General features: G+C 37.8%; 1 protein-coding gene across 3 annotated transcripts in view; it reads left to right on the top strand.

Moving 5' to 3' along the window:
• LOC117411170 (spastin-like) overlaps positions 1-18129 on the top strand; it is a 45675-nt gene that overhangs the window by 13621 nt on the left and 13925 nt on the right. Inside the window, exons 2-8 of one of the 3 annotated variants that reach the window (XM_034018406.3) lie at positions 9969-10052; positions 10573-10656; positions 11227-11277; positions 12554-12649; positions 16269-16450; positions 17359-17501; positions 17840-17933. In XM_034018406.3, coding sequence (XP_033874297.3) covers positions 9969-10052; positions 10573-10656; positions 11227-11277; positions 12554-12649; positions 16269-16450; positions 17359-17501; positions 17840-17933 — 734 coding nt within the window. The remainder of the gene's footprint in view (positions 1-9968; positions 10053-10572; positions 10657-11226; positions 11278-12553; positions 12650-16268; positions 16451-17358; positions 17502-17839; positions 17934-18129) is intronic. The other 2 variants (XM_034018407.3, XM_034018408.3) reach the window with 2 other exon arrangements.

Raw genomic sequence — 18129 nt, 5'->3', positions numbered from 1 at the left:
TTAGACTTAAGTTTTCCTGTAATAATACTTCTGTTTTCTATTACATTAAAACCTTAAATAAGTGCAAACACTTATTTTAGTTCAGATATTATATTTCAATTTACCTAAAAGTTCATTAAATGAAATCATAGTTTTGCTAAATTCTCTCATCACAAGGTTAACACAGGCCTCTGCACCGATAGCTCTACAGATAAGAAAAGGGGCCCATGTCTCAAGTCTGGCCAGTTCCGGCTCCCGAGTGGCGCATCCATAAAGGCACGCCGCGTGGAGTGCAGGATGTGCCCTGTAACCTGGAGGTCACCGGTTCAGGTCCAGGCTATTCCACTGCCGGCCGTGGATGGGGGTTCCCAGGGGGCAGCGCACAGTTGGCCGAGCACCGCCTGGGGTGGGGAGGGTGTCACCAGCGACCCCTGTAGACTGGTCGGGCACCTGCGGACCTGCCTGCAAGTGGCCCAGAGCTGCGTGCTCCTCCGATGCTGTAGCTCTGAAAGTAGCTGCACGGCAGGCCTGCAGGGTGGAAAGTGGACGGCTGACGGCACACATTTCAGAGGACGCTTGTGCTCGTCTTCGTCTCTCCTGACTCGGCGCGGGGGTTGCAGCGGTGAGCCAGGCTTAAAAAAAAAAAAAAAAAATTGGGCATTTCAAATTGGGGAGTAAAAAAAAAAAAAAAATTTAAAAAAAAAAGTCTGGCCAGTTTCAAGGACTAATATGCATTCCAAGAACAAGGGCACACAGACAAGCTTTCCTCTAACATTAGGTAATTACTTGCTCTTCCTTTGCTGCTATTATAATTTTTCAGCTGGCTTTTATATCCTTTAAAACTGGGGTTCTCAACCTTTTTGCTTCTAAGTTTTCTGAAAACTAATTCCGATATCAAAAGTCATGTAAACACGGTTTTTGGAAAATGTATCGGAATATTCCGAAAGTCAGTTTTCGGAAAACAACACCTAGAAATTTCCGATTATATTCCGAAAACTAACAAAATGTTTATGTAAACAGACTTTTCGGAAAACTTATTCCGATAACGTACTGCACATGTGTAAACTTTGACCTTCATTCCTGCACATGGTTTTAGAAAACAGAGAAAATAATAGTCTGTAGTCAGTCTGCATACATCCATTTGTCTAGTTAGGGATAAAGTAGTACATTTGTTAAAGTCTGTATGTATTTGTTAATAGCCCATACTGAAGCAGCAAATGTTTTCCAGCTTTAAAATGACGTGATAATTTAAAATAATGTCTGCAAAAGAAACTGATAATATAGAACAGGATGAGCTGTTGGAAAGGCTGATTGCACATTGTGGGGAATCTGAATAGAGGTATTGGATAGTAATCTTTGAATTTAAGACCTGACACTTCGATTGGATTGGTCTCCGTTCTATCGCAGAAATGTCCGGTCTTCAAATCGTACTTGGGCTACTACAGTACTTTGCATGCAAAAATATCCTGCGTTTTCCAAAAACTTCAATCCATGTATACAGTTGAATTCTAATTAGATTTTCTATCATTAATCATGTAAACACAGAAAAGTGGCGTTTTAAGAAAATCAGTTTTCTGATTTCAGTTTTCGGAAAACGCTTTGTCATGTAAACGTACTGACTGACAGCACCAGGCGGTATGACCGAGGAAAAAATTCTCTCAGCTGTGTCACCTTGCCAACCATGAAGCTCCGCCTGAAACTGACACTGATCGACACAAGTAAAATGTTTATTTTATTGTACATTACTATCTACAATAATTAATGTACTCACGCACACATGCAGTCTGCACTAAAGTCCCAATTTAAAGAGTACGTTTTACTGTAGCCCTCCGGATGAAGTTGTTAGGTGGATGGGTTTTTTTATTTTTTTTTTAAATTAGCAGTGGTAGAAAGCCGCTACAGCAAGTACAGTAGAATCTGCTAGAACTGACGGACGCTGAATCTACTATAGATACTAATGACCGCATAACAAATACAAAAGAAAAACGAGGGAAACGCAGATCTTTTCAAGAAAGCTGGGAGACTTTGTATAAATGGATTTTATATTTTTAAACGCTGCAGTAACAGTTGTGCTTGTGAAGCATCCACACTATAATTTGACAAAACAGGTGATTTATTTGCACTATGCGGGACCTTATTTTGCCCCATTGGTGCTTGAGCCCCGGAGTGCTCAGAATCACTGCCTGTGCACCTATTATCAGTGATTTAAAGCCTGGTTTTCAAACTGATTATCGCTCACCAGTATTGTATTGATATAAGAAAAGTATGTTTTAAAAAAGTAATTTCAGCTTCCAATCACTTTTAAAATATGCTGACGATAATGTAAACAACACCAAGCTACAGACAGCGAGTCCCAAGCTTCAAACGTGTTACTTATTATGTTTTAAGCAACATACTACGATAATGTTCATTATGGTAATTGTTTATTAGTTTTAAAATGTTTAGTAAAACGTGGCCTGTTTGACCTCGTTAGTACAACCGGCCCCCTTTGCTAAGACATCTTCAGTCAGGGTCGTAACCCATTGTAAAGCGCCACATTTTTTAATGACTTTACATGTACTTCAAAAGATGCAACGTGTTTCAGTAAATTCAAACGATAAACTTCGCATCCTGTGCAGACGGAGAACACAAACATAAAAGTCATTAAGTGGGGTTGGCATTGCAGAGGACTACTGAGACACAGACATCAACTAGTCCTCATCAGATTTAATTTGCCTCGGGCGAGCGTGAGTTTCTAACCGTGTGTGTGTGTGTGTGTGTGTGTGTGTGTGTATGTGTGTGTGTGTGTGTGTGTGTGTGTGTGTGTGTACATATATATATATATATATATATATAAATTGCAGGCCCTGGGCTGCCTTTTCTTTTTTGGAGCGTTCACATATGAGAAAAGGCGGCCCTGTGAATGGGGTCCTTCATGGTATCTTACAATGTAATTATAATAACTGGCTTTGGCACCTAGAAGGGTGACTGACCCCCACCTTCAACACTGGCACTCCTGACTGATGGTTTTTTATGACATGAATGTAGACAGCAGTGCTCCCCTCAGGACAGTGACCGGCCCTGATGGGTTCACTGTCTTAAAGACTGACTGAGATAATTTAATCTGACAGCTAATATGCCAATAACAGGATCTAAAATACTGCTTCTAGCTTTTGCAGTGAGACTTGATTATGCTGTTTGTGTTCAGCTGAACAGCAAATTAGTTTTTTTAAAGGCACAACAGACCATATATAATTTTAAAGTACACCAAAAGTACAGTAGGGATGCACGTCGGTTATGATCGGTTTGGTTTTTAGTTAACAATTTCAGCTATTTGATTTCCAGTTGGTTTCAGTAAAACCGAAATGAAAGTTTAAAACCAAACTGCTTTTGTGCAGCCAATGTATTGTATCACTCATACCAATGTATTATACAGTTAGACAATACTGTATTAAGACATTAAATTTTTGTACTTATTATTTTCTTGGTACCCCTATTGTCAATGGCAAATCATGTCTGAGTAGAACTGCAGGTCATGTTTTTTTGGAATTGCAATTATTTAATCAACCTTTTGGCTTCAAAGTGACTGAGATGTGTGGCAGCATTTTAAAATAGTTTCTGATGAGGAAACACTTGTATTTTAAAATGCCAATGTGAAACTGGTGTGTGGGTTGTTCATTGTTATAAAGCAGCTAGACACAGAAATTGCTCTTGACAAGCCGCACACATTTTACAGTTTTCATGGTTTTTACAGTATCAGCAATGATAGGCCACGGACACAAACGGGAGTGTAAAAAAGGTGCAGGGGAAACGGCAACAAAACAGTACAAAAATAAAACACTGTAAACACAGCTAGAAAAAATAGTTTGCCTACAGGCGGCTGATTGCTACCTCCACTAAAAAGAGGGTCCCGTTATCAGAGTGTGCTGCGCTACACACCCTCGCTGTACTGGCTGGGGATCGTTCCCTGATCCCGAAAACTAACCCTAACCCACAAGCAATAACAAGTCCTGGTTATACACACAGTGACTCTTTGCACAGATTAACAGGGTAACAAACGCTTACTAGTCTAGTGTTCCGCAGATCTGCATATATCTATATATCTATATCTATATCTATATCTATATCTATATCTATCTATATATATATATATATATATATATATATATATATATATATATATATATATATATATATATATATATATATATATATATAATGTGTATATGTATAATGTATAGCTCTAGTGTGATGCATGCTGGGATAGTGGAGTGAATGAGGTGGAGTGGATCGAAGTAGGTGTTTCGTTTTTCTTTCTTTTTTATATGTGTTTGTTTATGTGAATTTGTTAATTTGTTTTGCTTGTTAAATAAGTTAAAGGACTTTGTTAAACTTTTGCGGTCAGCATGGCTGGCTCAGGGGGGTGGGGTGGGGTTCCCCCTTGAGAGTTTAACTCGTAAACACAGAATCAAAATAGCTATGGAAGGTTTTGTTCCTATAGAGAAGTGCATGTTAGCGATTGGGAAAGTAGGCCTAGTCGGTCATGAAAATATAAAGTCTGCGTCCAGAATGAATGGATCAGTCGTGGCGTTTTTAGTAAATAAAATAGTAGAAAATTGAATTATTTTGAACGATTCTCTTGTTGCAGTTACGCCATTAGTGACACCAGCAAGAAAAATAATTCTATCAAACGTTCCACCTTTCCTTAAAAATGCTTTAATTGTAAATGAATTGTCTCGACATGGGCAAATTGTCTCAACTCCAAAAAGAATCCAGTTGGGCTGTAAATCTCCACTGTTACAACATGTAGTCTCCTTCAGGAGACAGTTGTTTATGGTTTTGAATAAAGTGAGCGAGGAACTTAACATTGTTTTAATGTGTAAAGTGGATGGCTGTGATTACATGATTTTTGCTACTTCAGAAACAATGAAATGTTTCAATTGTGGGGTTGATGGACATTTAGTTAAAAATTGTCCAAAAGCAAAAGAAAGAGAGGAGAGAGAAGGGGGAGATGTGAGCGAGAAAGTAGCAGTGAACTTGAAATCCACAGAGCCGAGTAATGTTGAAACAGAGAGTGGGGGTATGGAGAAAGAGAATGTGAACGCTGAAAATGATGGAGAGGTGGCTGGGACGAGTGATGGTGTGGAGGTGAACAGAGGGTAAAACTGGAGACCAGGAAATTAAAAATACCAGTAGAGATGGTAACGAAAAACAACAGATTGAAAGTAGTACTGTTAATGATACGAATAGTACGAGAGAGACTGGAAAAGTAAGAGAGGACAAGCAGGGTGCGGGTGAAAATAAAACTTAGTGTCTAGGGGAGAATGCATCGGAGAAAGTTTCTGAAATGAGCAAGTTGGCAATGGAGATGAGTGAGAATGTGAATGATAATGAGGGATTTAAGACTCCAGGAAAAAGGAAAAAAAATTCAAAAAGGAAAAATATGGAGGTAGTAGAAACGAGAGAAAAAAAACAACCTCCCAAAAAGGAGGGGCAAAAGCCCTGGAGTGTTGTGGTTGCCAGTACAATACATGAAAGTAATTCAGAGTCGGAGAGAGAGGAGGGGGAGGAGGAGGGGGAGGAGGAGGATGAGGAGGTGGTGTTAACCGACTCGTCTCAATGCTCTGAATCTACTTTGTTAAAGAGCAGGTATGGTGAGCAAGATATAAGAGAGTTTACTGTTGACAAAGGGAAGGAGAAAAATTGATGTGGAGGATTTTTTTCCTGATTTTAAATTTGTTTGTGAACTCAGCGGCTTATCTGGTAAAGAAGTCCTCTGGGTCAAACTTTACAGACCAAGAACGCTGGTGTTTAAAGAATTGTTTGATTAGAGTTCGTAGTAAGCTTAATCAAAAATAAAAATGTTAAGAAACTCACAGTTATTTATTTGTACTCTGAGCTTTCTTTCTATCCCAATGACGACTTTTCTGTTAGGGACTATTAATATAAATGGTTGTAGAGACAGTCTTAAGAGGGCTTCTGTTTTTGAATATTTGAACCAGAAAAAACTGGATGTCCTTTTTTTTTTTTTACAAGAAACTTGTTGTGATTTCAAAACCCAATCAGAGTGGGAAAAGGAATGGAAAGGGGAAATAGTTTTTAGTCATGGATCTAATATGAGTGCTGGGGTGGCAGTTTTGTTTAAGGAAAATTTTAAACCTCAATGGACTTCACTGAACTGGTAAAAGGTTGGATGCTTAAAATAAAAGCTGTAGTAGAATGACAATCCTTTGTATTTATTAGTATTTATGCCCCCAATGATGGAAAAGAGAGGTTGGAATTTTTCAAAATTCTGGACCAGGTTTTAGAAAAATGCACTTCTGATGAGGTTTTGTTTTTAGCAGGGGATTTTAATTGTACTGCTAATTGTAAAAAGGACAGAAATCATCCTGAGCCACACCTTAAGTCTGCAAGAGAATTATCAGTTTGTAACAGGGGAGATCTGGACTGACTATTTGGCACATCCGTATTACTGCAGGTGGAGGGCAGCAGTCTCATGGGATCCGCCTGTCAGTCATGGCGATGGCACGGAGAGGTGGGGAAGAGGGTGTGTGTGCTTTCCCTCTCTCTGAGTGGCTGAGGGGCAGGCCTTGGGAGACTGCTCGGCCCATAAGATCTGGCTTGGTTGTGCACTCGGGTGGCCGTGTTTGGGAAACACACAGTGACACTGACAAAAGACGTCAGTTTTAAAACAAAACGAAGCAAACCTGGCTGGGGAAAACAGCCGGCCTTAAAATAATTTAAAGAGGAAATAAATAACAGAAGTCAATATTGAGTGTAGGACAGCTGCTTTCAGACTGCAAACCGTTGCAAAAATGGTTTTTTTCACTGGTAGAGTTGTCTTGGAGAGGACTGGCGTTGTCTTTCTTTCGTCAGGTTGGAGGGCTTGGTTTTGTTATTTATGGATGTTGGTCCAATTAATTTGACGTGTCTTCCTCTGTTTTACAAGAGTGGTGCTGAGGGCTTGGAGTGTACTAAAAGCCGAGTATGAGTTTTCTTTAGACCCCTTTTGGGTTCTACAACAGCCTTTGGTGTTAAATCCACAATTTAGTTTTATTTATAAGTTCAAATCGGTTAATGATTCCCTTATTAGGTCTAAAGGTGTGAAAATCTATGATCTAATAGACACAGAAAAATGTGCTTGGAAGGACCCAGAATGTTTAGCCAATGCTCTGGCCATGCGGTCTGTGCGTGTGGCAGGTGTTTACCTGTCACAGCTGAATGAAGCTCTGTCCCCAGAGTGGCAAGAGGCATTGGAGAGTGTTTTTAGTGTGCATCAAATCCCTCAGCAGACTCTGTTTCCTTCTTTGCTAATCTCTCCTGCAATTAGTAATTTTGAAGAAGAGAGTGGCAAGATTTTAAAAGTGAAGGACTTGTGTAAACGCCAATTTTCCCTATTGGAGGGGAAAAAAGCATATAAATGTGTGTGAAAGTAAAGTTTCAAGATGTGCTTAAAGTTCTACCGGACACACATTGGAGGGAGCGGCTGGGAGCTGGAGAGGAGGACAAGCCAACCTGGAGAACTTTATATCAACCCCCCCTTTGTAAAAGATCTGGTGACTTGCAATGGAGACTCTTGCATACTATTTTGGCTGTTAATGCTTTTGTAACAATAATAAATCCGGAGGTGAATGACAAGTGCCCTTTCTGCAGTAAAAGAGAGACTGTATTTCACTGCTACATGGAATGTCAAAGATTGGATCCATTGTTTGATTTTTTTAAACAACCTCTTTTTAAAGCTGGATTTGGAGTTCACGAAGACTATTTTTATCTTTGGGGTCAGATATGCAAAGAGTAAAAAGTTTGTATTTCAGTTGGCTAATTTTATGTTAGGCCAAGCTAAATTGGCCATTTTAAAAAGTAGAAATTGATAAAACAGTCAAGATTTGGTTAAAGTGTTTCGAAAGCTAGTAGGGGAACGTATAGGTGTTGAATTCAATTTTTATAAAATGATGCACGACTTACTGAAATTTGAAATTATATGGTGTTTTAATGGAGTGCTCTGTGAGGTGGATGAAGAGTCTGACGAACTTGTTTTAAATGTGTAAATTATTTTTTGTAGAATTTATTGTAATATAAAAATGTATAGTCTGTTGTAAATAAATGTTATTTAAAAAGTATCTATCCTATCTATCATGTGTTTTCCTTCAGCAATGTAACTAAGCATTAAGAATGCAGGTAAATATGTGACATGAGGTAATATAGTGTATGCTGTGCAGTGAACCTCTGTGTAAAGCTGGGGACTGAAATAGTTGTAATGAGGTACAAACATAAATGTTCATAGTAACCAGGGTTAGATCTTAACCAAGCATAGTTATTGTGGAGGTTCAGTTCAGTAGACATTTGATTGTAAACCTTTAAATTGCTTCTCCAGACATATAGAAACCCTCCAATGCTGCTGACCAACCACTGGGGACCTGAATATTTGAGATGGGGTGATTAATCAGGCGCAAAGGTTGCATTCTGTACTTTATCTTTAGTGTGAAGTATAGTGTAGTGTTTTTGATATTTTACATGTGTAAAATATTCCAGGGTTGCAGACAATTATAATTTTCTGCTGCATTTATTTTTCAGATTTAAGCTGTAAAATGTGATTCTCAATTTTGCTTACCAGCCTAAGTGTTATTTGTCTCCCGCTTAATGATTTTTAAACTGTTGTGGTGGTGGTGGTGGTGGTTGTTGTTGTTGTTGTTGTTGCTGCTGCTGCTGCATACATTTCATGCTTTTTTTTCTTTTGAAGCCAAAAGGGTTTATATACAAGAATTCCTTGCACTTGGTCCCCCAGTGTAACACCCATTGTTTCACACTAGGGAATACGGTTATAACAGTATAGAACAAAGGATGTGATTCATTTTGTGTTTCTATTGTCCTCTCTGTTCTGTGCTGCTGGAGCATTTGAAAAGCTTCCCAATTTATATTTTTTAGTGAACCTGATCATTAAATCCGTTTTTTGATTTGGTCTAAAGCAGCTGTCATTTTGTGGTAAACATTAGTAATAATCAAACAAGCTGCATGTTTGTAAGTGTCAATGCACGTGCTATATATGTTGCATAGCTTTCTTGTTTTTCTCCCCTGTTTTGTGATAACAGAATTGCATTGCCATCTGACCCTGTTCTGGGGGCTGGATATACCATGGTGAGGATAACAGCAGGGAGACATCATGGCTCAGCATGATTGTCAGGACAGATAACTTGAATGTATGAGAGGGTCTGAGGGACATGTGCTAACTGAATGTAAAGTTGTTGGAAATGTTCCATAGTGTTTTCAAAGATACACTGGGTATCTGAAAGGCCTTTTAATGTGTTGCATAATGGTTGACTTGAGGAGAAATGCAATTGGACATTCCAAATTGGGGGAAAATAAATAAAAATAATTGTTCATTAAAAAAATAGATAGATAGATAGGTTCTTGAAATGTATTTGTTTACGACTGTAAGTCGCACTGGATAAGGGCATCTGCTAAGAAATAAATAATAATAATAAATAGATAGATTTCTTCCTTGGGCAGGCACCGAAATAATTTGCACAAATGGTAAATTCAGATTAAATACATTCATTTTGCAAGAAGCATCTTCTAAATGTGGCCGAGACCGTGTAGAAAATTCGTAGTATCAGGAAATTCTTTTAATCCGAGTTTGTTTTTAATGAGAATTGACTGAAGATGATTTTAAATTGTGTGGGAATGCTTTTAGATGCATCATGTTCAGGTCTGGATGATACTAGAGCACAAGCCACACTGTAGCATTATTCTTGTGCTGCTGTCCGAAGCCCTGTGGAACTGTAATGCTGACACAAACCATAGCATTAATGGTTACAGGACGAATTAACACAGTACTAAAACATTTGTAAGTTGGTCCCTCTCAACAACTACATTCACAAGTGAGTGTTTTTGCATGTTGTACCTGCTGGAACCCTGTTTTTATTTAACTTTGTATGCAGTACGCTATTAAAACTTGACAATGAATGACCCCCAATACAGAAATAAAATGTGCATGTTTTTTTTGTTTGCAGGGCATAAAGAACAAGCTGTTCAATGGTACAAGAAAGGCATTGCAGAACTGGAGAAGGGAATTGCTGTACAAGTTACTGGACAAGGTAAACAAAAAAGTGTTAGAATAAAGTATTTTTATGTTTCAATACTGTAAAAACTAGGAGCCAGTAACTAGCCTGATTGATTCATGTACACTGTAAAACATTTATTTTTAAACAAACACAGTAATGTGTTACATTAGGGAATACACAGAAACGTATTCCTTAATTTGAAACGATATGCTTTCATTTTACAATTTTATGGTGTTAGATATTTTGAAAATCATCTCTTCCAAATAATCTATTGAACTATACAAGTGGTTCATTCGCCTGTTGATCCTGATCATGCAGTTTTTCATGGTGCTGACACCTGCAATGTCTTATGTCTTGGAAAGTGGTATGTACAGTTTTATGAAGGTGCTTTGCTTGCATGCTTGCTTGCTTGCTTTAGTCTTCTGTAGATTTTTGACCACCCTAATTGTATTTTGTTCATTAATATTTTAGTTTTGCGCTGATCAGAATAATGTTTAATTGCTCATTCTCGGTGAGTTAACTTTAATTCTCATTACACTGTCTGCCCCCTCAGGTGAGCAGTACGAACGAGCTAGAAGGCTGCAAGCTAAGATGACCACCAATTTGATAATGGCAAAGGATCGTTTAGAACTTCTAGGTGAGCAGCCCTTGTACTGATTGCTGGTTTCTTTATTTAAAAGAGTGTGTTGCCCCCCCCCCCATTTTTATTATCATGATTAAGGTCAATATGATTGGTCTGAATACTGTTGCTGCAGTATTGTGTTTTCTATACCCCAGTATCCCTCTGTTTCAACTAGCTTTCCATTTTCAGATAAATTTGCTGCTGCTATGGAATTGTAACTGCCCATTGTCTTTGATTTCCTTGTTCCAAAAGGTCATGTGAGGATGACTTTTTCAACTTTAGAGCCAACAGCATTCTTTAGCAGCTGTGAACGTAGCTGAAAGTTACAGCTATATGGAGACATTTTTTTAAATCGGTATTGCAGCAACAGAATTTGGAACCACTCAAACCAAAAAAAAAAGGTTAGAGAAAGTGGATATAAAGTGTAGAATAAACTGTACCTCAAAAGTTGTTACATATAATATATACGAAACAAATGTTCTTCCTAGTTATTGAAGATGAAATAAAACTAGTTATAGAATTCTGCTCTTTTTGATTTCACTGTAATGTTGGAAAAAAGATTTAAAAAAAATAATCACCTTTCAGTTTTCTACAGGAATAAATTGTGGTGTGAGCAGAACATTCTATCTAAAACAGGTAATCAGGACAATCCACTGCAAAATGTATTTTGTACATGCAGTTGATTTGTTCTGTACATTTTCACTGATTCCATCCTGTTTTTCTTAATGCTTGGGATTTGTGCATGTTCATCATTAACCCTTTCTGACTTCGGAATGGCACGTTTTTAGTCACTGCACCAGTCAGCGATGAATAAAAAAAATGATCTTTTGTTGTTGTTCAAATTTATTATTATTTATTTCTTAACCGATGCCTTTATCCAGGGCAATTTACAATTGTTACAAGAGATCACATTATTGTTTACATAATTACCCATTTATACAGTTGGGTTTTTACTGGAGCACTCTAGGTAAAGTACCTTGCTCAAGGGTACAGCAGCAGTGTCCCACACCTGGGATTGATCCCACGATCCTCCGGTCAAGAGTCCAGGGCCCTAACCACTACTCCACTCTGCTGCCAACATATGAATTTAGCATTCATATGTTGATAATCTTCATGTGCTACTGTAAAAGCAAATCAACAGTAGTCATCACTATGTCTCTCTGCACACTTCTGATACTGTAATAATCTGAATGGCCAAAGCATGAAATCTTCTCACGTTCACAAGGTCCTCAGTCCTTCTTTCTTTAGTAGATTGTATTTATTTATGTTCCATGGTAAAATACAGTAAACCATGTCTCATCTGAAGATTATTTAAACTCAGGGTTCTGAACCAATAGCAAGCTGAGCACACTTTCTTTCTCTCACACGAATATATAAATGGATGAGGAACAGTATTTCAATAAGAGCATATTATGATTGATAGAACCCAAGCCTATTGTTTTCATATGAAAACTATTTAGTAAATCCCTTTGCAAGACAACTTCACAGCGGAGTAGGATGTTAAAAATAGGTTGAAGCTTGTAAAATATTGCCCATGTCCCCTGGGAGTTCTGTCTCAGTTTACACTGAAAATGTGTGATTTTAACTTGCTCTTCCAGTTCCAGTGTGATCAACCTTTTAAGTTGAAATAATTATGAAATGCTATCCTAGTCTGATTTCAGAGCTTACAGATATTTCAGGTAGGCCCTGTTTATGAAGTTGTGGGCCTTTTAATATGAGCATAGAAATCCAATACATTATTTTCTTTGAAAGGAGATCTATATTTATTTCCCATATTGGCTCATAAATGGCTGATCTGTGGCCTGGTTACACCACCTTATCCTTACACCGTATGTTCCTGGTATGTGGTTTATTTCCTTATTTTTGTTGTGTGTGTGTGTGTTTGTTTCTTGGTTTTTTTTCTGTTGCGTAGCAAAGCTGCGACCAGATTCTGGTGTTTCTGAGCCTCAGAGTGACATCTATAAAGAGAGTATAAACCAGCCCTACTATAATGGACACCTCCATTCAGGTGGGTGCTGGAGGACTCAGAACATATAGCCATTTTGGGGATCTCGTCAAGCAATGTATAGTTTGTTTGTTTGTTTGTTCCTTTTGTCTACTTTTACCTTACAAACCAAAAAAAGAGTTTCTGGTGTAGGTAGTGCAGAAACCTTTCACATCACAATAAAACTGACACACTATTGCTATAGTAATAACAGGGCTTCTAGATTTTTGGTTTTTAATTTCCATCACTCTCCCTCCCTTTTAAACTTAAATTAAAAGTTGTTAAGCCTTAACTGAAAACCAGATTGTTTAAATAAGGATTTGCTTCTATATATAAACGAGGGAGTGTGTGTAATACCAGCCCAGCATACATAACAGCTCTGTTCACACTTGTATTGGAACGATACCGGTAAAGTTTGTTTCGGTTTAGAATATACCGATACGATACCACTTTCTGTCTTTTCACTTTTCAACACCACTAGAAGATCAATACTGTTGCGATATACCCGTCGACATTTTAAGATGTTTTTTATCGATACACTTGCATCAGAGATATTCTGTTACACCAAGATACTCAACTCCACTGATTCTCAATGGGAACCTCCGTCACGCTGCGTGCAAAGGGTTGTGGGATATATAGAGCTTGGGAGAATTTTCTATTGCGAGTCAATGGAGCAGTGTCTGATTTGAGCTGCTTTAATTTTACTTTACTTTAGCAATGCACGTTGTTTGTTAACTCAATCAAGATATGAGGGGAAAAGAAACAACTTCCTTTGGTAATTAGTGTTTGATTAAGAAAGCGAATCGGCTCAAAATATGTTTAAAGGGACATCACGTGATCAAAAATAAAAACCAAAAACTAGAAGCCCTAAGTAATAATAATAAACATGGGTGGGAGTTTTCCATCTTAGATTTTTTGGGGGAACTGTGAAAAATTGAGGAATATTTCTTGATGTTACTACGTATTGGGGTGTGTTAAACCATTTTTTTTGTACTTGTATAATGAGACACTTTGTGGTGAATGGCATTTTCATTACTATTCAGTCTCATTGATTGCCCTCTTCAGTATTCAATACCTACATGTTCGTTGACTGCATCGCTTTCTATGCGGGCCTGTACTTGTAATTTTGCTGAAGTGCTGTTAACATACCTTTTATTTTTGAATAACAAAGTTGACACACACACCTAATAGATAGAGATGTGAAAAATAATTGCTGCTGGCAGTGGTGCAAAGAGATTTGCTAAATAGGCCATACAGACAGTAGGTACAAAAAACCGACGTTCCTGGACAGTGTTTTGCCGCTCTCTGAAGTATGGAAGCAATGGCAAAAAGGTACTTCGTAATCACCATACTAAGACGAACGACTAAATAATCAGATCCTTCCAGGTGCCAAGCCAACCACAGGGAGGATAAGCACAGCAGATTGAGTTTTTAACCTCAAGTTACCATGTAGGTTTGTTAGTGAATACTGGGACAATTTCCATGCACCTTTTTCTCACTGTTTTGGTAGTACTTTTGGGTTGTGTATGTTTCCATGTAGTTTTATTTTAGCCAGAGAAATTCTCCTTCCAAATACAAATAACCTAATTTAATATTGCAATATTGGAGGGTATATTTAAATATTTCTATCTGAGTTCCAATTTGGACTTGAGCGACTGTTTATCGTACAGCTTTCTTAAACAGGGTTTCCACAAACTTTTTAGGTCTTGTTGAAGCTGCATTAGGTTGCTATCTTTCTTGTTCACATATTTCAAAATGGAAGTGAACTCTCTGTAATAGCAGGGCTTGGGCTGATTTTATTAATCATACCTCTCATAGTAAGAAATGCTGCTGTCTGAATGCTTTTAGTACTGCAATGTTATCTCATTCAGCTCTGAATGTGTTAAGATTGGCTGAGCAAATTGTACATTGATGCATTATGTATTTAAATTTTAAATCCCTTCTGATTTTATATTTTTGTAGTGTGAGAAAATAAGCTACAAGGTCTTACTTATCATAGGAAGCATACTTCGGACACGTTGAAGATATGAAAACACTACCAAATGTGCAGTGCATTGGGTGCATCACAGTTAATAAAAATGGCTTTTTATATCTGGATGATGCCTAAACTTTCACTTCTGACGATTAACAGCTCAAATTCAATTTGCAGAGCGTAGTGCAGTCTGTAAAAAGCACAAATACATAAACCTGTTTTTTAAAAATAAATAATTTATAACAACCATATTTTCGTGAAAGTTAAAGGGATGTCTGGTCAGGTTGCTGTCAGTACGAACGAGTTATGTCAGCAGCTCATGGAAAATGGCTTTTTCTCCCATACTGTAAAGCAAAGCTAAATTATTTTTTGGTAGCTGAAGGTGAAGTAAGTGTACTGTATGTATGCTATATTGTAAGAATATGCAATTACACACGAGGGAGTGTGTGTAATACCAGCCCAGCATACAGAACAGCCCTTTTCACACTTGTATCGCAACGATACCGGTAAAGTTTGTTTCGGTTTAGAATATACCGATACGATACAACTTTCTGTCTTTTCACTTTTCAACACCACTAGAAGATCAATACTGTTGTGATATATCTGTCCACATTTAAGATGTTTTTTATCGATACACCTACATCAGAGATATTCTGTTACACCAAGATACTCCACTCCACTGATTCTGTGTGGGGACCTCCGTCATGCTGCATGCAAAGGGTTGTGGGATATAGAGAGCTTGGGAGAAATTTTCTATGGAGTCAATGGAGCAGTGTCTGATTTGAGCTGCTTTAATCTTATTTTATCGACGCTTAAAAATATAATAAACTTGTGTTGTCTATTTTACTCTTGCCCAGGGTGTCTTGATGAAAAACGTAACCCGTGGTAATGATGACATACCGTAATCTGTACGAAAAATTCACTTTTCTGAACAGTACCAGAGATGGCACGTGCAGAAAACAGAGACGCAGTACAGAGTATAAAACTTGGCTTTATTGGTATTCACCGTCAGTTTTTATGTTTTTAGTTTAACCATTCAAATTTCACTTTGATAATTTTACTATTGTAAATATAAAAAAAGGATAAATGAATAAAACAAGCATGACGGAAGTAAAGGTGTTGAGAAGCATGGTAATATAGAATATCTTTGTAAGTGTGCACATGCCTCGGACTCTTCCATTCCTTGTCATACCGATCCACCTGTCCACACTTGAACTGCTCTGAGTCATATCACACTGGTACTGGTAGTGTGAGCAGACGTTGCAATACTGTTCCTCAACGATACCGGTGTAAAAATGCAAGTGTGCACGGGGTTAATGTATGCCTGTCCATACATATTCTAAAATGCTAAATCTATAGTGCAAGTGCAATGTGTGTGTGGAGTTTTAAATACTTTGTCAATGTACTGTACCTATAGATCGATTTGGTCTACTCCACAATGATCAATAGAACTTGCTGACTAGGCATGTTGTGTCCTATTTGTTTATTAATCTTCAAGGCTTTTTGTTCAAGCCCCTGATCATATGCTGAATGGAATGGTTAGAGAAGATTATTATAAAATGGTGTGAATTTTCATGTTGAAGGGTATACATAGTAATATACTTAGATACTTTTTTACCTTCTATACATTGCATCATGAAAACAAATCTGAAAGTGTTATTTCCTTCATAGAAAGTGGAGCTGTTCCCAAAAAGAAGGATCCTTTAACCCACTCCAGCCACTCACTCCCACGATCAAAAAATGTACTAAAAAATACATCTGCAGGACTTCCTAGTCATCATCGCTCGCCCAGCTACAGTGGCCCATCCTCAAACACTTCCAGGTCACCAGCACAGCCTTTCAGTGCTAGCAAGGTAATCTTCATCCCTTTTGCTTTTTATTTGTTGATTGCCCAGGTTTTATTTTCAATATTTTACTTGGTTCAAACTTTTTTTTTTATTAATATGTCTTTCCAAAAAGCATACATAATTGTTGGATGCTCTATATTTGTCAGAAGTAGAGGTGTGACGATACACTAAGCTCACGATACAATACGTATCGCAATACATGTAACCCCACCCCACCCAAAATATAAAAACACCACTGTAAAAAAAAAATAATAAATAAAGATACTGACAAGCTGTGAAAATGTGAAATAGTAAACAGTACCACTTTGAAATGTGCATTTTTATGACTTCTGTCTGGACACTTCTTTTCTCTCACACTTGATAACAATGCTCATTACGTGTTCTTATTCTGCAACTTTTCCACATAATGCCTGTTGATGCAGAATCCAATGTAAGAACAATGTTACTTCTGCATTTCTTTCTTTATTTTGTCCAGCACTCTGCTACTAGCCAATTCACTCTTTTGCGCCGTCATATATGGTGCCCCCTCTGTTGTAATCCCACCACTTAGTTTCTTCCAAGGTAATTCTGCACTTTCCATGGCTTCTTGAAGTTAAAGTCCTTTCCTTGCTTTGAGACTCCATAGCTTCTTTAATTCCCAGTAAACTCAAAAATACCTTGCTTTGTGCAGCGTATCATAGTGACGTTGTATGGTATAATGTTTCATAACTGCAACCTTGCACTGCAAGTCAGACATGTTGCCTTGTCGTCAACATTATTCAGTGAAAAGATAATCTGGCTAATGATTTAGCAGTCTTCTGTGTTCTGCCTCCACCTTTGGCTTCCATGACCTCTCCAAATACTTTTTTGCTACTGATTTTAAACCAAACTTTTTATTTATTTATTTATTTATTTATTTATTTATTTATTTTAAGGGCCCCGTAGCAAAAACAGTCAACAGACCAAACAACAAACCTCCAACTCCAACGGCTGTTCCTCGTAGAAAGAAGGATTTGAAGAACTTAAAGAATGTGGATAGCAAGCTAGCCAACCTGATCCTCAATGAAATCGTGGATAGGTGAGTACTGTTGCCATTAGATACATGATGGGCATGGGTGTACTCTTCTCATATTTTGGATCTGCATAACAAAACAGCTACTAAACCCAAGAGAATGCCTGCACCCTCTAGGGCTAGGCTGATTATTGCCTTCAGGTTGAGTGATACAATCCTTCCACAGTGCTCTGCTAGGCATCAGTGTAGCAGAAGGGTTTCCTTTTTTACCTATTTTATTTAATTTATTTAATTTATTTAATTTATTTATTTATTTATTTATTTATTTATTTATTTAGTTTGTTTACAATCTGTCGAGCTGTGAGTGAGACAGGTTCACTGCTAATGCTTTCTGTTTCTTGTAGTGGAGCATCTGTCAGATTTGATGACGTTGCAGGACAGGACCTTGCCAAGCAGGCACTTCAGGAAATTGTGATACTTCCTGCTCTTAGACCAGAAGTAAGTACTGCTACAGTTCACTTTAGAGCAGGGCTTCCCAACCCTGGTCCTGCAGACCCCATGTGTCTTCTGGTTTTTATTCCAACTGAGCTCTCAATTAATTAACTAGACCATCTAGACCCTTAATTGAACTAATAATTTGCTTAATTAGACCTTTTTAATTGTTCTCAGCTCATAAGTTGTTGCAGAGTTCAAG

Source organism: Acipenser ruthenus, chromosome 6 (assembly GCF_902713425.1).
Source record: "Acipenser ruthenus chromosome 6, fAciRut3.2 maternal haplotype, whole genome shotgun sequence".
NCBI lineage: Eukaryota > Metazoa > Chordata > Actinopteri > Acipenseriformes > Acipenseridae > Acipenser > Acipenser ruthenus.
This window is presented reverse-complemented; position numbering and strand designations above follow the sequence as displayed.